This window comes from Neopsephotus bourkii, unplaced genomic scaffold, assembly GCF_033783945.1.
Source record: "Neopsephotus bourkii isolate Nb327-2 ecotype Australia unplaced genomic scaffold, CSIRO-AGI_Nbou_v1 NB_1433, whole genome shotgun sequence".
NCBI lineage: Eukaryota > Metazoa > Chordata > Aves > Psittaciformes > Psittacidae > Neopsephotus > Neopsephotus bourkii.
Window position 1 is genome coordinate 4,727,528 of NW_026901910.1, and position 22,798 is coordinate 4,750,325.

The following is a 22,798-nucleotide window of genomic DNA, read 5'->3' on the forward strand; positions in this document are numbered from 1 at the left end:
GCATTCTGTGGCCACTTATACGCTGGTAACCAGAGAGTAAAGCTTTTAGGATAGCATTTCAGTGACACCAGTAGGTCTTGGAAGGATTATATCTCTTTCTGGAAAGGCCAAAGAGCACATTCGTGGCTTGCTAAGGTCAGGAAGCAAAGAACAACCTAAGCTTCATCCCATACCTCCATCCATGTGAGAGCAGGCCCACAGTTTATCTTGTTGCCTGCGATGGCGGAGAGACGTGACAGGTAAGCCATCAGCATCTGGGTGACAAGCTGGGACAGAAAGAAAGAGAGACAGAGTTTTTCTGTTAATGCACCAGTTTGGAGAGACTTCTTCAGACCATAAATTGTCCATTGTCATAGCAGAGATATATTCCCTTTTGCAAGGAAATCTGTCATTGGAAGGACAGCACACTACAATGATTACACACCAGAAAAACAGGGTAAAACAGCAGCTCCCTATGAAAGTAACAGTTATTTCTATAAGAGACACCTGAAACCTAAAGCCCTTTTCTCATCATGCATTTCATACCACTCAAATCATATATTATGGACATCATACACAGCTTGGACCCATTTAGTGCAGCAAACCCCACTATGTCCACCCACTTGCAAGCCCTTAGAAACATGGCAACTCAGCCTGACCCATTGGTGAAAGAGGGAGTATTTCAAACAGTAGAAGAGGGGTTTTAATGCCCTTTCTGTTTCAGTAAGCTTGCTTTTATTAAAGAGAAGCTGGGGAGGACTTCCTAAAGCTTCCCAGTGTTGTAAAGCACTTTTACCAAGCAGCCCCGAGTTGGTAAGGGTGTTTAAAACATTGCTTTCTTCAAACATCTGTTCAAATGTGGTCAATTCAGAGTGAAAAATAGAGTGTAAGATGCCACCCAGCTGCAGGATTCCGTTTTGGAGCAGTAGAGCTGCTCAGTACCTTTACATCTTCTGTGCTTAGAGAGGAATTTTCAGGCTCATGCTATAAAGCGCATATGAAATCAGTTGTACAACTAAAGATGTAAGAGATAGGAATGCCTAAAATAGAACTTAAAGCAATAAACCCAGGAATTCATTCCCCTGAATAGTGCTGCTTCTGCTGAATTTGAAAGATTAGAAACTAAATTCTCCACAGGAACAGCCTGCATTAAGCCAAAGCAACTAATAATTCAGATGTTCTGATGAGCAACGGGACCACATTACCAACTTCCCATATGCAATGGCCCTGCAGACTCTAGTGGGTACTGATTTCAGCCACTGCCTGTTGCTCAAAAGCAATCAATCTTCACCAGCTCCGTGCTGAAAGAGCACACATTCTGATTTACAGGTCCTGGCTGGATCCTTTGAATGGCCTCAATTTCCCCATTTCCCTTTTCCCCATGCATCTTGTGGGCAGGCAACATCAGCCTTCCCGCACAGCACGTCAGGATTGTCCCATACTTGTGCTTGATGGCAGGGGGCAAGCACACAAGCACAGGTCCCTGAGCTAAGTGACCTGTGAAAGGAAGCAAGGGGCACTGTCCATCACTGGGTAACAGCCTCCTCCTGCAGCCAGACAGGCAGAATGGTTTTGTCCTGCTCCACTGGCTCAAGTAACCTCCGTGGCCATGCATTACATTGCCTCCCTCTGCACATCTTCTGACATGATGCAGTCAAGATGCACCTGCTCCTCCCCAGAAGATTATTGTGGACATGAGTGAATCTCTGGGTTATCAGCAGGTTTATGAAGCCAAAGGAATTCCAGCTCACAATGAAAAACACTTCTTATTCATTTGAGGAAAAAACCTACTTTTTAAGCTTTTTAAAGAGCATTTAAATAATGCACTAATGCAAATGCTTCAGTAGTTTTCTGTCTATAGATGTGAGTCTAGCACTGCAAATGGCAGTCCTCTTGCAGTGCCACAGCCCTGGCACAGCATGATTTCCTGGGAATGCCAAGCTGCTAACATTAAGGCAGGAACTCATCCCCATCATTGAAGATGTTTCCAAACTACGTTCTTAGCTGGACAGTTTCTTTCCTGACACTCAATAACCATTCCATGTTTAGCAGCACATTAATCCTTATGAACTTGCAGGGCATTTCCCTTTAGCCCATTGAAATGCAGGGTGGAAAACACCTATTTCTTACACCTTCTTACTCGTAATCGATGTCCAAACCTAACCCCGGCCACATTAAAACTACTTTGCACATGAGAAAGCAGTTTTGAGCTCTCTCTTCCAAGCCCTTGCTGGTGAGGGTGCTTTAGGGAACTCACCTCTGGGTTGTCCTTCAGGGCATCAGAGCGGGGGAGCTCGGAGAGCTGGGAGAAGCGCCGGTCATAAATACACAGGTGAAGGTGCTTGTCCAGGACTCGGAAATCTTCATAACTGCGCTTCACGATCCAGCTCCTCCCCTGCAGCAAGACAAGAGAGCATCCCCCTGTGAGAGGCTCCTCACCCACTGGGGTAGATGGAGAAAATGGAAGAGGGTGGACAATCACAGGATCAGCCAGGGTGGAAAAGCCCTTTAAGCTCATCGAATCCAACCATTCCCATCAGTGCCAAGGCCACCACTAACCCATGGCACTGAGGGTGTGTGAACACTTGCAGTGACTGCAGCCCTGCCCTGGGCAGCCTGTTCCAATGCCAGCTCCAACCAATCTCTGATGGATAACACATGACTCCTGAGTGCATATCACTGCTCCACTTAAAATCCTGACAAGACACACACTGCTTCAGGGGACAAGGAAGAGCCCAGGGCAGCATAACTTGCTTTGTGAAGCTATTACTATCTAAATGACTGCTACTAAATGCTGCATTATGCCTATTATGATCAATAAAAGAATGTGATAACGCAGCAGTTTACAGGTCAAAGCACTTTATGAACAGCCATTCATCCTCTCAGCACCTTAAGTGAGGCTGTTTGTGTGGTACAGATGTGGATGCTGACACAGTGACCGTGGACCTCCACAAAGCTCCTGCACCTTCTCTTGCAAGTGCAAAGTGCTTGTTTCAGTCTTTCTTCCCCAAACTCAACGGTGTGGCTGTTATTTATTCTTCCCCATGAGGGTGCTAAGGCGCTGGCACAGCGATGGAGGGAAATGCATGGTATAAGAGGGGCCACATCACCAGGGAAAGGAGCTGTAAAGCCTGAACCAGATGTGCTCTATGTGGCTCTCCATCTCCACTGGCTGCCCTCTTCACCTGATACACGAAAAGCATTACCTTGCATTCACCATTCTGCTGGATTCATTTGCCAGGAGGCTTCTAAACATCATTTTTGTATCGACATCCAAAGCCTGCAAGGCAGTTGTAAATGCAAACCCTATACTTCAGCATACCAGCTATTTATTTAAGACAACTCCAGACAGTGTACTGTGCCCAGAAACACGGAATCACCCCTGCTTCACAGCCCTACAAAGAGGGTATCTACACAGGACATAAATGCTTTGTCATTTCCAGTATGTCATTTTACTTTCCACCTAAAGGAGAAAACCAAAAGCAGGAGCACAAGTCTATCTGCAGAAAGGTGACAGCCTTTCCAGCCTCTCCACCTTTTGCAGCTCAGTGGTTCTTGCTCTCTAGGTATGCCACCTAAAGCAAGGTTTAGTCCCCAATAGAAGAAACAACAGAGAAATCGCTGCAGTCCTTCATTTCCTTCTGCCTGCTGCACTTCAGAGGATATTTCAACACAATCTCACGCGTTACCCACATAAAACACAAGCAGATCTGTCAAACCACCATAAATCTGTCATTAAGTCAATGACAGATTCCAATCCCCCCGTGGCAGGTCCTTTCCAACTCAAACCATTCTGATTCTGTATTTCCAAGTGTTGGACTGTAGATTTGCAGTCTCTTTTTACCTACAATCAAGACATTAGAGTTCTATTTACAAGGTGGGAATAGCGAACAACCGGTCCATGGCGCGGAACGAGCAGGATGCGCTGCAAGGAACAGACCATATACAGCGTTCTCCTTTCCTCTGATGAAAGCCATGCTACACCATCATGGTGACAAGGCCACTAGTAGCTAGCAAGGCAGCTGCTCGGTGAGCAGGGACAGCTTACCTCCCAACAGCAGCGGTGCTTCTTGCCCCAGCATCTCTCTGGGAGCTTCTTCACAACAACTCGTGGAGCAAGCACTGAGCCAGCACAGCCTGAGCGTGGTGCAGAGGTAGCCCTGACCCGTTCCTGCACCTTCCAGTTGCTGCTAAGCAACCAGCTGAGCTATTCCTGAGCTATCCCTGCGGAAGCAGCAGCAGCAACCTCCAGAAGAGGGGTGATGCACAACCGGGGTGACCAGCACCCCTGTTGCATTCAGTCAGCCCAATGCCTGTAATCCCAGCCCTCGAGTTCAGGCTCTTATGTATATGGTATGTTAGTAGAGATCACAGTTGCAGGGAGGAATAATATGTATTACTCTTCATCATGATACCCTTCATCAGGGACTGTGGCTATAGGACAAGGAGTGATGGGTTTAAACTGAAGCAGGGGAAGTTCAGGTTAGATATAAGGAAGACTGTGTTTCCAGCTGCATGTGCCTGCAGCTGAGCAGACAGGAGTCCTTTGTGCCTATCAATGCCCCTTCAAGCCAGGCAGGGTCCTACTGAATCCCTGCATGCAGAACTTGCCTGTCCCACGGTCTCTGTTTTCTCTGTAGCACCTTGGGTTTATTTATTTAAAGGCAGGGGTAGACCTTTCTTTTCTGGTTCAAATGCTTATTTCCTGAGGGAAATCACGTGGATGCTCTCATGAACCTCACCAGATCAAGCCCAGAAAATGGGACTGAAGTATACGGCAAAAGTCACTTCAGTTTGACCCAAGAGTAAGAAAACACCATGTATTAAATAGCTGGAAACTGCCAGCATCCCCCCATGAGGGTTTAACCCTGCCATGAGGGTGACTTTTACAGCTGTCTGGGTCCTGGGTTCTGTATGTTATTCCAGCATGACCCTTCAGCCTTGTTCTATTTCAAGTCACACTGGCAAATGGCTTAGAAACTTAGTCAAAACAGAAAGCAAGCCTGATAAAATCCATCGCTTTGGGTTTCCCCAGGAAGTGTTCTTAGCTGGGGCCATAGGCGGCTTTATCTAAGCTTCAGTTTACCAAAAGGTCCTGCATGATCTCATGACCTCTGGTGTATTATTATAGCTTTAGGGAAACCATAAATCAGTAAAACTTCGAGGGAGCTTGCACGGATGCAACTTCATTTCTGAATGAGAGCACATGCTCAGCGCCACGATGCTTCTGGGCTTCCAGGTCTCACCTTGAGGCCATAGAGGGATGCTCACTTGTGTTGCTCCTCATGGATATGGAATACACATTATGGCTTTTCCTTAAGCTGCAAGACATTTCCAAGATATTGGAACTGATGAACACGTTTTCCTTGGCAAACATCAGTGCTTGCTCCCATTTCAGCTGATAGAGCTGGGCAGACCCAAGCCAAAGGCAAGGGCAGCTACACCAAGGTGATGTCTGCTCACTTGACTGGCTTAGAAGAGAGCATCCACAGCTTGTAGTGTGATACCCATTCCACTGTCAGGCCTTTATTTATGACAAGAAGGAAATGAAGTATGGGCAGGAGGGAGGTGAAACAGGGTGAAAATAATGGGAATGCTGTAAGTTCAGCACTACTGAAATCACACCAGAGACCAGCTATCACAAAATGAAGGGAACACACAGATAGACTGCAAGGCAGAAGGCAGAGGAGCAAGTTCAGTGTATTCATGTGCTGAATCCTTAATAGCCTTATTCCACAGAAGAAATTCATGTCTCTCAGCATTAATGATCAGTTTATTATCAACTAATTGCAATCAGCAAAGAAAAGAGACTTTAATGGAAACCACTGAAGCTTTTCTCCCCTAAAAATGAATGCTTCCTTGCTCACCCTGATTCCAATTACAGATTGGAGCATTAAAAACACACGGGGACTGTGTTTAAACCTGCCAGAGGGGAGACTGAGATGAGCTCTTAGGCAGAAGCTCTTCCCTGTGAGGATGCTGAGGCCCTGGCATAGGGGGCCCAAAGAAGCTGTTGCTGCTCCATCCCTGGTTCAGAGAAATAAGAAGACCCACCACATGTATTTGAAATGTGAGCATCCATTCCTGCTCCCACAGGAAAGCCTGTTTCTGAATGGCAGGCTGACAGGCACCTAATGAACTCGGAACAGGCTGTACAACTCTCACCACGTGCATGAAATCCCCTGCTCTCCCGGCACGCTCTAATTGAAACAATTCAGCATCACTCATCTCTTTAGTAAAATGATCCTGTTCGGAGCAGCAGGTCGCAGAGGGACACAGAGGTGAAGCCACAACACGGGGATTGCTTTGTCACACTGCAGAACATACAAGGAATAACCCAACATGAGCTTACAGCCACAAAAGGAACAGTTCAAAGGCACTAACACGACTGCTGAGTAACAGGGAGTAAGATTCTCCCATCCTCCAGGTAGCAAGGCAAGGAGTGCATAGAGATATACATTTACAAATGATGACACAGGCACTGCTCATATCGAACCACAACACCCCCTTCACCCCACGCTCTAAATGTGCTATAATCTTAACCACAGAGAAGCAGCAGCAGTTTCCTTACAGTAAGGCCACAGCACCGTCCTATAAACCAGAGCAACAACAAAAAACCCCTTTGAAAATGACCGGCCTGAGGTTAGGGAAGGAAAATAAAACAGCTTTCCCAATGACTCGCTTGAGGCTGGCTTAGGCAGACAGTGATCTCCATCTAAGTCTCCGTTCTTGGCCATGGAGAGACATTCAACGCCATGGACGTGGTTCTAGGCAACCTGATGTAGCTGAAGATGTCCCTGCTCATTGCAGGGGGGTTGGACTGGAGGAGCTTTGAAGGCCCCTTCCAACCCAACCCATTCTATGGTTCTACCATCATAGGAACATGCACCACAAGACTCCTCTTAGCTTGGACGTGAGCTCTTGGAGAAGGTGTAAACCAAGTAAGACTGTAGACAAGCTGCTCCTCTGCAATGGGTTTGCACTTGCCTGGTTACAGGGCAGGATTCAATGTCTCTTCAGATGAAAAGCCAGCTCTACTCTTCAATCTGTGGCCGGGCCCAGCCTTGTCTACAAAGCACCACATGACAAGGGGAAGCCCTGCCAAAACCATCACTTACTGACAGAAACCATAATCATCAGCCTGGCTCTTGGACTGCAACAGTGATTTGCACATTGGCTTCAGAGCTAAGCAGAACACAACTTGGACACAAGAGGATTGGTGTCTCTAATTCAGAGCTTGCTTTCTGAAAGCAAAATGCCCAAAGGACGAGACAAGAACAAACTACCATGTAATTGTAAAAGCTTCTGTTGCTTAAAAAAACCCGCTTCGTGGCAGCACTTTTATGGGATATTGCATTTTATTTGGAGAGATCATTTCCCCTCTTGCTCACCATCCCTTCCTAGACCAGGGCTACACCAAGCATTCGCTTCAGCTTGTGGCTTTTCATCACAGCAAAGCATCTGAAGAGCACAGGAAAGCAGATTGTGCTACAGAGCACTCAACAACTGCACAGCAGCTCGGTCCAGCACAGGTTTGATGAACTGGGAGGCTGTTTGGATGCCTTCTTTTCCCAGTAAAAACCACCCTTAAATAAATCCAGCAGACCATTTCAAGTGGACACCTCCTGTTTGAGCAAGCTCCTCTAGTGGAAGCGGTCCCTGCCCATAGCAGGGGGTTGGAACTGGATGGGCTTTAAAGTCCCTTCCAACCCAAACCAGGCTGGGATTCTGTGATTTCTCTCCTAGAGTCTACAGTGGAAACCTTTAGCACAGAGCACAGTAAAACCTCTCTACCTTTGGTAGGGACAGCTTGAAATGCACTTCCATTTGCATCTGCTGAAGGAATAGGCTTTAGCACAAACATCCCATGGTATTTATCCCTATGGCATCACTCAATAAAGAAATCATCCCATTCAAAATCCACACAGCACAGCCAGAACCCTGGTACTGCAGCTCAAGCAGCCAGAGTGAGGAACAAGAAAGAACCATTCCCTTCCCAATCCATATGTAAATAGAGGAAAAACCTCAGAGAGAGCCATGAAGGGAGAATCTCAACACTGAAGGTGAAGATTCCTGATCAGTCATCACCAGGGGACGGATTTACACTCAGGAATCCTGAGTCTGCTCCATGGCTGGGAATGAAGGACGAGTCCCATCGAGTCCCCTGTTTAAAAGACCTGTGGCTTTCAATAGGAGGTATGTCAGCAGCACCTCCTCAGTAACTGTTCCCTAGGTGTTTGAACTCCAATCACATGAGATGAAACCATCAATTTGCTACAGAACAAGCCTTCAGGACAAAAACCACGCACACAAAAGGGGTTTTGAATCCTACTGCAAGCAATTTGTGGTTTCTAGCAGGGACTATGAGAGGCAGACAGAACCATACTTTACATGTCAGTAGTCTGAGTAAGACATTTGCTTCTGTGCAAACAGATCCCACTCTCCTCTCCCCACAAACCACTCAGGATAGGGAGTCCTGTCAGTTCTTCCTTGTTGGATCCCACTTTTTCCTGGCATTCTCTCTGCTGCCCATTTGAAGCACTTAGGATTGCGACCACGCTTCCAGCCACAGAACACTGGATGAGGGTGCCTTCAGAGGTTTGCAAATGCTGATCTTCAGACAGAAGATACCAAGCTTGAATCTCTTGGGAGGCACAGCTGGGAGATACAAGTGGCACAGAGCTGCACAAAAGCCTTCATGTAGTGCATAAGAGACCTTATTCTATCAATCAAAATGAACACAGCACAGGCAGCAGTGGCTGCCTTGAACAGAAAGCAGGAACAGGGCATCCCGCACAACAAAGCCACCCAGCTCCTCTTGCTGCCAGTGTGGGGTCTGCAAATGGGAGAGGAGAGGAAACCCACACCTGGCCCATGAGAACAGCCTCAAATCCTCCCAGAGCTGCAGCAGGAAGAGGTTTCCTTTGCAGGCCACTGGTGTTATCCCCTGGATAGCAGGAGGCAGAGGAGGTGCTGTGGCTCGGCTCCAAGAGCACAACAGCCAGCCTGGGTTTAAAGGTCTGGCGTGAGATCTAGCCCTAAGATTTAGACTAGATATCAGGAAGAAGCTCTTCACTATGAGGGTGATGGCACAGGGTGCCCAGGGAAGCTGTGGCTGCCCCATCCCTGGCAGTGTTCAAGGCCAGGTTGGACACAGGGCTTGGAGCAAGCTGCTCCAGTGGAAGGGGTCCGTGCCCACAGCAGGGGTTTGGAGCTGGATGTGCTTTAAGATCCCTTCCAACCCAAACCCTTCTCTCATTGTGCTAAGCATCAGCCATGCTTGCAGTCTGGCACTCCTGTTTCAACAGTCTACCTGTGATGCTGAAAATGAACAAGAGAACCCCCAGGAGATGACTGGAGTTTAAAGTCTCCTTTAAAACAGTTTCGCAATCTGTCCCTTGTTCTCTCCTTCCCATTCAAAACACCACCACAAAATGATGTCTGTAGTGTTCAAATGCATGTTTTTCAAAGCAACGGCTTAGACTGGCCATTCTTATGCTGGGATATTTAAATATAGAATCATAGAATCATAGAATAGTTAGGGTTGGAAAGGACCTTAAGATCATCCAGTTCCAACCTCCCTGTCATGGGCAGGGACACCTCACACTAAACCATCTCACCCAAGGCTTCAGCCAACCTGGCCTTGAACACTGCCAGGGATGGAGCATTCACAACCTCCCTGGGCAACCCATTCCAGTGCCTCACCACCCTAACAGGAAAGAATTTCCTCCTTATACCCAATCTAAACTTCCCCTGTTTCAGTTTTAACCCATTACTCCTTCTCCTGTCACTACAGTCCCTAATGAAGAGTCCCTCCCCAGCACCCCTATAGGCCCCCTTCAGATACTGGAAGGCTGCTATGAGGTCTCCACGCAGCCTTCTCTTCTCCAGGCTGAACAGCCCCAACTTTCTCAGCCTACCTTCATACAGGAGGTGCTCCAATCCCTGATCACCCTCGTGGCCTCCTCTGGACTTGTTCCAACAGTTCCATGTCCTTTTTATGTTGAGGACACCAGAACTGCACACAATGCTCCAGGTGAGGTCTCACGAGAGCAGAGCAAAGGGGCAGCATCACCTCCTTCGACCTGCTGCTCATGCTGCTTTTGATGCAGCCCAGGATACGGTTGGCTTTCTGGGCTGCGAGCTGCTGTACTGTCACACAAACAGGTCCAGAACCACCAAAAAGGTGTCTTTTCACAGCCTGCTTTAGGACTTGACAAAACTCCATGGCTTAGCCTAGTTCAACCTTTCTGCAGGCTTCATTTCTTCTCAGGGCACAGAATTACCCCTTGAAATGTGTTGCAGAGCTTGCAAATTCTTTGTGCATCCCTGTGGAATCTTGCAAGGACTGCAAATACTTCTTGCCAGCCTGCAGGGACAGCACAGGTTCACCAAGGTCTCAGCATTCCCTGGAGCCCTTTAAGGACCAGGGTTATTGTTAAGACTTGCAATTACTTGCACCAAGAGACCCATCCATCCATCCATCCATCCATCCATCCATCCATCCCTCCCGCAATCTTTTCCTCCCTTCCTCCCTCCCTCTTTTATCATAGAAAGGGATTTTGGTTAGATTTAGTTTAATAATATCAACCTCTCAATATTCCCACTGCTTCTTAACAGCTACTAAACTGGATTATTGTTTTGAGGTCTCTAAGCAGGAGAAAAGCTGAACAGAGACTTGAACCCCCGCTCTGAACCTCACACAAAGCTTGTATTTCACAAGCTGAGGGGCAGCAGAACAGTGTCACAAATATAATTCCCCTCGAGACTTGTTTCAACCCTTATCTGGAGGGTTTTGCAAGACAATAATTCTCTTTACACCACTAAAATCATACTTACAGATGGGAAAGAGTGGGATTGAGTTTCCTTAGTGTAGTGTGCCAAACACAGCTAAGGCTGAACTGGAGGTTTTAAAGGTCTAATGTTCACAAGCTTTGGTTTGTTGCCTGCTACAGAGGGAGAGGATAAAATCAATGCCTTTTAATGGACCACACAACACAAGACTGGGGCTGCACGGTCCAAACTGTGCAAGGCGCAGCAGTAGAGTAAGTTCAACCCCAAAACTAAGGGCTTTGGGGTATTTCTCTAAGGTCTGTAATCTGAAGTTGCCAGGATGGCCAAATGCCCTTCCTCTTCTCCATGCTGTTTATGCACCAAACCCCAAGTATCTTAAGGCTTTTAAATGGACATGGGTTTAGCCTTCATCAACAGAATTGGTTTTCTCTGTGTCCATCTGAGAAGTGACAAGTGGTAGCAGCACATCCAAAGGGTGAGCAAAGTAAACCTTGTTGTATAGGCCTTTTTGCTCCCTCCTTCAATATTTCGGGTGTTATCCAAGTGCATCCTGCCCCTGCCAAAATCTCTCCCCCACTGCACTATCATTCCATGAGCTATTTCACACCTCCCATTCCATTCTAACGTGGAGCCAAACCCATCCAGACACCGGCAGTGTCCAACGTGTGATCGAATGGAATCTTTCCCTGGACATTAGGAGAGGCTGCGAGATGTCAGGGGTGAAGTATGGCCATGGTAGGAATGATGCTCAGCTGTGCAGTTCATTCCATGCCTTTCCACTCATTGAATCCAGATGCCACAAGTTTCCCAGCTTTGTAAGTATCCAAGAGGCAAGGGCACAGACTAACACACAAGATGTGAATCAATGGCTGGGGTAGGGAGGAATTCCAGTGAGCTGGGAGGATTACTTAAAAGAGAATAGGAAAAGAGGAAAACAGAAGGTACCAGAACTTGTCATCAGTTGGACATGGAAGTGCTTCCATCCCTGGAAATGTTCAAGGCCAGGCTGAACATTCAGGGCTTGGAGCAAGCTGCTCTAGTGGAAGGTGTCCCTGCCTATGGCAGGGGGTTGGAACTGGATAACCTTGAAGGTCTCTTCCAACCCAAACCATTCCATGATTCTATTGTTCACAGCCTCTGGATCTATTGGAGCATCTTCCTTAGCCAAGGCAGAGAATTCCCCACAGAAATCAAATCTCTGCACTGTGTTCTCAGACACATCCCTGCAAAGCACCTGAGAGAGCAGGACAACAGAGAAGAGTTATTCTGTGTGTTCCTATCACACCACCTACGCTGCTGTAGTGCAACTTTTGCCAAGCTCCACCTTCAAAACGGAGCAGGATGCTTTGCTCCTCAGCTCTCCCCAAACACCCTACACCAGTGTGCACACAGAGTTAGAGGAGGGGAGCAAGCACACTGTGAACTCACTACCTGTCTCTGTGTGTACTAATGCCACAGAGCCAGTACAATCCAATACCCAACAGAAAGATGCTTTCCTACCTCAACAATTCACATGTAGGCAGCAGAGGCGTGCCTTGTCTGTACACTTCCTTTTGGTACCTGAGAAATGTCAGCAGGATCACATAAAGAGCTCTAAAAAGACAGACACTGCGGTGATGTTCAGCATAAATTGCTAAGAGGGATGCTCAAGAAGTGCTGACATGAATCACAGAAAGAACTGCTATGCCAAGAGGAACAAAGACAGGCATTACACTTAGCTGAATCCATCCATGCAATGTCTCACACAAACAACAGTTTCATTCAATGTATTAAAATCTGATCACTTGTTATGCAGCATTTGACAAAGTCACTATCTCCATCATAGCAGACAGGGTCCAAAGCAGCAGATTTATCTGCCCAAAGCATTTGGGTATGAAAGGCAGTGGAAGAATTCCATGCCAGATGTCTAGAGACATAGGTGGAGAATGCCCATCTCCTGGCGGCCAGCAGCCAGTGTCTCCAGGCTACTCAATGGGGCAGTTCTGCATCTCTAGGCTGCTCATCCAGCAGCTCTGCACGCACTGGAACAAGGATTCTTTGCTTACAGACTCCTTTTTCTCCCCTCGATGGTCCTTTGCTTGCAATAAGCTCCCTGCAGTCCCACAGACAGCATCCTTTGGAGGACCCAAAGTGAGAAGCAGAAATCCCCCTCCCCACCACTGATAAATGTCCCATCAAAATGTTGTGCTGCCAAACATACTGTAAAACAAAGTGGGGCTAGAAAACACAGCATTTACCTGGCAAGAGATCTGTACAAGGTAGACCAGTTCCTTGGATTCACAGCCATTTCTTGTTACTTCATTCTGTTCCTCCGGGAGCGAAAGCTACACCAAGGGAGAAGGGATGGGGTGGAGAAAGAGAGAAAGACCAGGTCAGTGAGCAGGGATAAGCCAGGCATGTAATCATGCATGGAGCACAACGTGCACATCAACTTGCTCCAAGACAGGCTGAGTAGCAGGGAATCGGGACGTGTTTGTGTGTCTGGAGCTGTCAGAGAGAAAACATCGAGCCTTCATGGCTTGTGCTAGGATGCCATTGGATTTTGGCATCTCACCCGACAGCTTAAAACTTAAACTGTGGTTCGAGAATAAAACCAGCCTAGGAAGGCAAAAAAGCCAGGGATTAAAGCTCAGAAGTCTGCAAAATCAATGTTTCACTGACATATCTCCATAAATATTCATGTATCAGGTAACAGTGATTTCCCCCCCAATTTTATTCATTTTCTATTCAACCTGTTCAGCAGACATTAGGTAACAAACCAGACCTCCTCGTTTCAGCCTTGTCAAGCAATTTACCACAACAGAGAGCTTTACGGCACCATTCATCATTAAATACAGCATCAGGATGTGCTTTCATTTCAGAGCAGGGAGGAGGGATTTAACCACCTCATTCCTTACATGCACCCAATGGACCAAGTGCCTTGACTAGTACTATTGCTAGTCCTGCTAGTTTAACATCCTATATGTATAATTGCTTATATTTCATCATCTTCTCTGAAAAGTCACCATTAAAAGTGATCAGAAGCAAATTAAGACTTTGCAAAGCCAATAATAAAAGGAAACATGTTCCAAAAAGTTGTTTTATGAAAGGAAGAGATCATTACCCAGCACAGAGTCCCAGGAACTAAAACCTGTATATATATATGTGTGTGTATATATATATATATATATGAAAAACTCCATTACACACAGAGCAGGATGAAGATCTCAACCTCTCAGCACTCACACAGCCATCTCAGCCACCTTTATTCCTCATGTGATAGACATTAAACTGCAGTGACAGCACCTTGTTAAGCAGAAATGATGCCAGCTTAAAAGCAGAAAGCACTGAGGAAGAGTCCAGGCCTTATTCCACAAAGGTCTTTTGGAGCAAGAGACTTGGATCTCTTTTAGAAAAGCTGAAGTCTGGGAAAAAAATCATTATTGGCCAAGAGCAAAAAAAAACCCCAACAAATGGAAGCAGAAATGTGAGACAGCTGAAACAACCTGTGAATGGCATCTCTGGTGACTGAGCAAAGGGTTAAACTGCATCCTTCAGATGGATGTGGCTTGATATAGAACCCAAAATGTTCACTTGTCACATGCAGAAAGTGTCAAACCTCTTGAGCACGATAAGCACATAGGATGCATTAGGTTTGGGGGGTACATTTGTTACTGGAATGCTGTGCTCAACTAGCACAGGCAGATAGGACTGACTCCATGGTACCCTAAAACGTTTCAGTGGAAGCATTTCATGATGCACCAAGAAAGCCCTAAGGATGTTCCTATGAGGTTTAACAGGTGCCTGGACAGCACAGAGTGCTGTGAATGTTATGTCAAGCTATCGTTGTGAGTCCCCTCCCTTCTGCCTTCCTGCACACCTCCACAAGGACAAGGTGAGTGTGTTAAATCCTGGAGCAGACAGGTCATTTTCCCTCTACCAGCACATTCACACTATGCTGCTCTGTGAAGCTGGCTAGTAAGAGCTGTAGTCCCTACTACGATGATCTGCCAAAGGATGAGTAACTATAACAAACCAAACAGAAACAAAGGCATTGAGAGCAGGAGGAAGAAGTAATCGGGACCTCATGGTATCACCAAGAAGGGTGAAAGGCAAAATGTACCTTGCTCATACACAGTTCTGCCACCCAGAGCAGCCAAGACTATTGGTCCCACACAGAGGCAGGAGTAGGTTCCAAGTGCCTCTAGTTCATGCAGTCTGAGAACAAGCAGCTCATCTCTGGTAAGCCAGCAGATAAAGACAGTGATTACAGGAGTCTCCCGCAGAGGATGATTTACTGCTTATTCCTCTTGTAGAGCTAAACAGCACCGGAGTGAACAGTAGGGTAAGTTATGATACAGCACATTCAGAAGGCTTATTCCAAAGCTCAGCAGTTTTACACGGTGCAATGCTGTGCATTTACCTTCCAGAACTGGGGCTAATGAGAACAAAACTCACACTCTCATCCCTCCTCTCCAAAGCAGCTTTGGAAGCTCCCTTCTGCTCACCCTCCAAGAACACTCCTCGCATCAGACCTTGGCAGATCTGTGCTTGGAGCAAAGCAGCGTGTGATTTAAAGACACATCTGTTTGTCTGGAGCTCCATGAGGCCATTGTGAACCTGTCTCGGAGCCACATGGGTCCTGCCACGTTCCCCACACAGAGCCAAAAAGCAAGGGCTGGTGACTCGGGAGAGGGCTTTAATGTGAGCAGAGGCAGGTCCTTCACTTGTCAGCGTGACCACAGGCTTTAAGCCAGTCACATCCTTGTGTGTTCCTCTTAGGAACTGCAGAAGCTCTCAAGAATCACTTCAAGGAAAAGCACTACAGAACTCCATTGCCAACACCAGGATTGCTGGTTACTAAACTGAAGTGCCAAACCCTTACCAAGCAAGAGCTGACTCTGCTTTACAATGTCAGTGGGGCTGTGCCTGCTCCTCCTCGCTCTGCCTCTGATCCTAGATGCCAAATAAGCTCATTTAAATAGCTTTGGCTTTCGTTTCCTTGTTTGCTGAGTGATGTCAACTCCATCATCCAGTCCTTCTGATGACAGGATAATATGTGAAAGACTGGGGAAGGATAGATTTAATTCATCTCTGAACCTTACTTATTTCAGCTTCTGCTTCCAACAGTCAGGAACACATGGATTTCACTTGCACACATCTATCTGAGCAGTGCAAATGCACGTTCTCCTGTGAAACACATATTCCATGACAAATCAAAGTAATCAGGTACATAAAATGCATACAACTCCTCTTTACAGATGAAGAGAAACCTACATGGAATCCTACAAGGATGGCAGAGGACTTGTCATCAGGGACTGTACTGATAGAACAGTGATGGGTTCAAACTGAAACAGGGGAGATCTAGGTTGGATATAAGGAAGAAGCTCTTCCCTGTGAGGGTGCTGAGGTGGTGGTACAGGGTACCCAGAGAAGCCCCATCCCTGGCAGTGTTTAAGGCCAGGTTGGATGGGGCTTGGAGCATATTAGGGGGCTGGAAGTGGATGATCTTAAGGCCCTTTCCAACCCAAACCATTTTATTATTCTATGAAACTGTAATGCTTCCTAATATTAATATCATTAGGAGTTTGCTATAAAGTCAGCTAACACAGACCCACTCCTTTCACTTGAACCCACGACCCATCCCGCTGTGACATCCCACAACTGGCAGCATCTGGCACAGCGTTCCAGGCGGGATGAATAGCTCCTGGAGGGATGTGATGGGGCAAACGGCAATGAACCAGACCCCCTGGCAAGCACGAGCTTCAAGAGGTGTCATCCCAAACACAGCGCACATCTGTGGAGATCTCCGGGAGAGGAGAGATGGCAAGAATGGTGAGGAAGTCTTCTGCCAGGAGCTTGAAGTCAGTGGAAAGGCTGATGCTTTTCCTGGCAAAGGATGTGTCATTGTTCCAAGGAAACCTGGTAATCCTTCTATGTTTTTCCGAGCTGGAATTTCAGGTTAAAAGCAGCCAGACACATGCAACCGAAAGCCCAAGCAGAGCAAAAGCTCATTAAGTTTCCAAACCACTATTACATCTGATGATTCTTCTCCTGACAGCATTAGGCACAAACTCTGCCTTTCTTCTCTTTCTGAGCCACCTCCTGCCTCCTCCATGGGAATTGATGATGTTTGTGCAACTGGGCAAATCAGACGAGGGGAAAAACCACAGGACAAATGCCACCTTCACGCATCGCTTTGGAATGTATGGATGGGGTGAAAAAGTACATCTGGTGGCCAAGAGCAAGAAACACGAGGCTCATTTTCCTGTGAAATATTGCTATGCTTTATTCACAAAAAAGCCCAAATATCCTTGGGATAAATCCTGCAGAAATTAAAAGAGTTAACACTGATCCCACTCAGAGATGCAGTTATTATAGGAAACAGCTTTTATCCCCTCTCCAGCTCCAGTCCCTGATAGCCAGTACTTCCGCTACCTCCTGAATCACGCTGGTGACTCACAAACCACTTCATCTTCATTTAGCTGAGCCCATGACACACGTTTGGCCTGCACTGAGGCACCTTCCTGACCTGGGTTTTGATGTATTTGAGGATTTGATTTGATTGTGTTTGAAATACTAGGCTGGCAAATCGTTTCAAGCGGGGAAACGTATTTTAACTCATGACTCTGACACCAGACATGTATTTATCTGGCCTATTTTTCCTTGCTCCAGATTTTTCTAGCTAAATGTACTAATTATCCTCCCACTGGGTTCCCCATCTTTTGCTTTATCCTTTTCATACTGAACTGTGGCTTCAGAGCAGGAAAAGAACATTTCTGACAGAGCAGCTTCTTTACCCAAGCATAAACATGCTGAATGATCCAAGTATTGCAAAACGCAGGTGATATATCTGCATTGAAGCATCATTAGGGGGCTGAGAAAAGTCTGGAGAGGGGCTTGGGACAAGGGATGCAGGGACAGGCCAAGGGGAATGGCTTGAACCTGCCCAAGGGGAGACTGAGCTGAGCTCTTAGGCAGAAGCTCTTCCCTGTGAGGGTGCTGAGGCGCTGGCACAGGGTGCCCAGAGAAGCTGTGGCTGCCCCATCCCTGGCAGTGCTCAAGGCCAGGTTGGACACAGGGGCTTGGACTCGGATGAGCTTTAAGGTCCCTCCCAACCCAAACCAGTCTATAACATCACTAGAACACACAAGGAGGATACTAGTGCCAGAGGTTAAATTAACTCCTGGCTTAGAGTCTCCTCCTCGCAGACAGAGGTCCCAGCACAGTGCAGGTGCACTGGGAAGGCTGGCTTTCCTGCAAGTGCAAGCCCTAAGTAAATAGCAAAGGTTGTGGGATGTGTATTTTGCCTGTCGTTACTTTCAGAACTATTTTAAGCCTGCAAATCACATGGGACAAGCTCTTCCGATGGAAGCATGATTATTCAGCAGGCAGCATCCCTTCGACTGAGCTTCACCTTCAAGACTAATAAACCCTGCCATAAATATGCACAGCTAGAGAAAAGGGCAGATACTGATCTTGCAGCAGGATCCTCAAGGTGCTTCAACCACACATAGTGCCTCAGGCACAAGATCAGGTCTTCTTTGGGTTGTTTTATGCTGGTTTCAGTATGGGCTTACGAGGAGGCCATGGATATGTGCTGTGCATCTCAGTACCTATTGGGGGGATTCAAGGCCAAGCAGAGGAATACCCCCAAGAGCCAGTGGAGAGAAAAATGCACAATTGGAACAACCATACTTTCAATCCCTGATTCCAGGGTGAGCTGGCAACAAAGGCAGCTGATGTATGTGCTGCTGGAGTCGGTTCTAATGCTTAAGCCAAGTACATTTGATGCCTAAGCCTGTTGAGACACAAGGTCTCAGAGAGCTGTGTCACGGATACTTCTTCCCCAGATTTTCCTGTATTAAGCTGCAAATGTTTTCTCATGTGTTCTCACTCTTTGATTTCCCCTCAGTGTGCAAGAAGGTCAATCTTCCTAAGCAATAAAATAGTCACCAGCACATCCCAGATGCAGCCATCAGGGACTCCATGAGGCAAAACCGACTTCTTAGGGGCTGACAACAGAATGCTTTCACAAAGCTCAAGTATGTGATGCTATTAAAAACAAACCCTCCATGTGGCTGCATGCAGAGCACTGCTTGGGGCACTTCTTCATGGCTGACAACATCCTGGAACGCTCCATAAGGTGGGATTGTCACCTGGATGGGGTTTAGTGGCTTTGACTTCTGTCTTTAAAGCTCTGAGTGAACTGACTGCTATGAAACTTGCTCACTCTATGTATTCCAGTCCACAGAAAGAGTGGCCAAGAGATAAATTAGACCCAAAACACTGTTAGTGAGAGGATTTTGAGGCTGAAAACTGCTTTTTACCTTGGGTGAAACCTGGATTTCCCATCTTCCTGTGTCTCCTCCCTCACTTGTAATGAAATTTGGGAAGACATGGGAGAAATACGGAACTATTACCAGCTTTGTTTCACAGATTCCATTCCTGCATAGTTTTAGCTTCTATGATGACCTCTTTCTTCTCCTTTTCTCATGGAGGAAACTACTTCCAGTCTCTGGGGTTTCAGAAGACAGCAATGAAACATGACACTAAGCAGAGGCAAACGCTTAGCGTGGACACGGGTGGCTGTGCTGCTGCCAGCCATACAATGGGGTAATCAGTTACACATGGTGACAACGTGGAAAGTCCCTGCATCCAGTAACTGTGACCACAGCTGGGGAATCACTGCCAGAGCAGTGTGAATGGGTGCAGGGAATCATATCCCTTCCTCAAACTCACCCTTGAGAGCTTAGGAGGCCATAGCCAACACCACGTTAACCAAAGTCCAGGGCTACTCTGCCACTAGACGTGTGCTTCAGGGATTAAGAACTAGAAGATAAATGAAGAGGATCTGTTACTGACTCCATCTATAACTTCTATTACCACCAAGAGCCATACAATAGAATCATATCACAGAATCACAGGCTAATTTGGGTTGGAAGGGACCTTAAAGCTCCTCTGGTGCCATGGTCAGGGGCACCTTCCACTTGCTCCAAGCCCCTGTGTCCAACCTGGCTTTGAACACTGCCAGGGATGGGGCAGCCACAGCTTCTCTGGGCACCCTGTGCCAGCACCTCAGCACCCTCACAAGGGAGGATATAAATATATTATCTATATATCTATGCATTATAGAACATGCATGGGATAAAACAACAAGGAAAAAGCCCGTTTTGCTAGCACACCTACAGTGGGAATGAAACCCACAGCTCTTGTGAAGTTTAAGCCCAGCCTGAGAGACATGAATGCATCTGCTTTCAGTAAATACAGAGCCTCTATTATGGCATGTTGTTGATTAAATGATTGCACTGAAGCAGTGACCAGCACATCGCCTGCAGCCCCACGTGTCTCCCCGTTGTCACATGTCTTATTAAGCAGCACAGTTCTTGTGAGGAGTCTGTCCCCTCGAGCTCCAGAGCGTAGCAAGTCGATCCTGATGAATTCCTACCTTTTGAAACGTGCAAGGGAACAAAGGAAGAAGCAAGCAGGAAACCTGGCTGCTCACTGAAGTGTGTTGGAAGGAACAAGCACAAGAAAACAAGCCACAAGTCCAAGAGATGGATTCCAAATAATGAATTTAAATGTCACAGCTGCCGAAGTTGGTGTGCGAGAAGCAAGCCGTGCAGTGCTCTGGAAGCAGCCAAACACATCCATCCCCAGCAGTGTTCAAGGCCAGGTTGGATGAGGCCTTGGGTGAGATGGTTTAGTGCGAGGTGTCCCTGCCCATGGCAGGGGGGTTGGAACTTGATGATCTTGAGGTCCTTTCCAACCCTAACTATTCTATGATTCTATGATTCTAATACAGGACAAAAAAGGTCTCAGTTTCTTTAGCTTATGGCAAATCTTAAGCTCAGATTTTTGCATCACCAGCAACATCAACCAAGAACTCAAATGAACTCAATGAAGCCAACAGAGGGGGGGGAAAGAAAGGATGTAAAGAGATGCCCCTTGCTCACAAATGCCCGTCTAGGGTCAGGGAATAAAAGGCACTGTGGGCCATATGAAAAGCAATGAGCAGAGATAGGCAGGAAATGGGAAGTGGTTGAAAGTCTAGCTCTCCTGCACAAAAAGAGACCCTCAGAAGGCTTTTGTAGGGGTCTCATAGATGCTTTGTACCGGTTTGCACTGCTAACTGAGGGCTTGGAGTGGCACTGAGCTGCCTGAGGCAGGAATTCCACAGGTAGGCACGTGGACAAAGTCATTCCTAGAAAGCCCAGAAGTTGCTTTTGACTGGTTAATACCTCACTGGCTATGGATGGAAACATCCTTGTCTGTCCCTGCATACTGTCCTATGGTTCCTGTCAATATGGCATCAAAGATGAGTATTATGTGCCCCTGCACCTGAATGAAGATTTATTCCAATCTCTGAGTCACATGCATACATACCTGCCTCAAAAAGAAATACGGAGTGAAAGCTTACAAAGTCAAATACACACTCCCCTCATCAATATTTCACATTCCAGCGATGATTTAAAAGGAAGATGCACAAAAGATCAAAGAAAATGAAGTAAATTCTAAAATCTCCTTATTGCAAAAAGAAGCCTTTACTAATCCTACCCTTAGAACAAAGGTAGCATTGTAGGCACTATCAGCAACAGTCTGGAACACATCTAGCACCCTAAAATGGGATATATTCCTTCTTTTACTGGCCCTCATTAGTTGGTAGAAGACACACTGACAACCCACAGAAAGACACACAGAAAACTGTGTATCTGAAGAGCCAAAGAAGGAAATCATTGCTGGGATGTTCCCAGCCCCACTCCCACTTAATCCCGGGTACCTCAGAAGCAGGGATCTTCCCAGAAGCCACAGTCTGCACTGTGCTGAGCTTTCAGATCTGTACCGGGAGACAGCCTGCCCAACAATGCCATAAACTCCCCCTGGAAACGGCAGCGGATCGCTCTGCAAAGGAATCACTGCCTCTAAAACCACCATCGGAATCGTCCCTTCCTGCCACATTAGCCCTCGGTACCATCCTTCCTGCTGGTTTGCTGCTAGCATCACGGTTACAGCGTGCCAGGAACAAAAAGGATCTTCTCTCAAGCACAGAGGATCTCTCTCAAAGGCTGTGCGTGCTACTTACCCCTGCTACAACGATCTATTCTTTCCATGGATGGATCCCTAGCCAAGGCCTAACGGTTCCAGGTCCCTCCGTAGCTTCCCAGCTGCTAAGTGCAAAAACCTTCCAGGCATCAGCTCCGAAAGGCAGGAACTCCAGGCTGGAAGAATCAAATCAAACTCCCCACATTGGCTTCCCTCGCTCTCTTCTCTTCCCGGTGCTGCTGCTTCTTCAGTGCCTATGAATAGCATTTAAGATCTGCCTCCGCAGCCCTGGACGCCGCTTCCACACTGCCCATTTCATGCTCAGTTTGCACTGGGGAGCGAGCCGCGCCGTTCCTTGCTCTCCCGTTCGCTCTCGCCTTGGAAAGGTCCCACAAGGCAAGCCGTGGAGTTTAACAAGAGCCAAGAGAAACAGAGAGGGAGGGAACGCAGGCAGGGGCTGTGTTGAGGCAGAGAAGTCTGCTGCTACAGCTCAAAGGGAAAGAAAACAAATGACAGCAAACTGCCATCACATGCCTGAAGCCCAGCACGGCTCCAGGCAAGCCGATTCCTCCTTGCTCGTCCTTTTCTGCTGGTATCACGGAGCTGAAGCTCCATGATATTCCCCTCCAGTCCCCCCAGTGCAGATCGATGCAGGATGCCCTAGTGCCTAGGTACAAGGGTTCTCTGTTCACTGTGTGTATTCCCTAAGGAAAACAGGCATTTTGATGGTGAAAACTCCGCTGTCAAATTGCTCCCTGTTCAGTTAAGAGCCTGAACACATTTGCTTGTCCAGGGGTCCTGTACTATCACTACAGAACAAACGGTGATGGGGCACATGCAGAATCAAAGTTGGCAGATCATTATTCCCTGGCAGGACTTCCCCATGCAGCTCCTGAGCTCAGGGACCACTAATAAAGGGATCATTCCTTACCTCCAGCCCCAGAATTCAGGCTCAGTTGAAAGCATGCCTGGTCAGTTAACCATGCAATGAACTAAAGACCAC

The 22,798-nt window shown here is 47.1% G+C and overlaps 1 protein-coding gene across 8 annotated transcripts in view; it reads right to left on the bottom strand.

Moving 5' to 3' along the window:
• The window catches only part of ARHGAP32 (Rho GTPase activating protein 32), a 136,679-nt gene that overhangs the window by 51,008 nt on the left and 62,873 nt on the right, over window positions 1-22,798 (bottom strand). For 6 of the 8 annotated variants that reach the window (XM_061368589.1, XM_061368586.1, XM_061368587.1 and 3 more), the window contains 3 exons: window positions 13,011-13,097; window positions 2,237-2,374; window positions 174-266 (listed from right to left, as the gene is read on the bottom strand). In XM_061368589.1, the coding sequence (XP_061224573.1) occupies window positions 174-266; window positions 2,237-2,374; window positions 13,011-13,097 (318 nt within the window). Of the gene's footprint in view, window positions 1-173; window positions 267-2,236; window positions 2,375-4,027; window positions 4,141-13,010; window positions 13,098-21,835; window positions 22,184-22,798 lie in introns of those variants that run through there. The other 2 variants (XM_061368592.1, XM_061368593.1) reach the window with 2 other exon arrangements.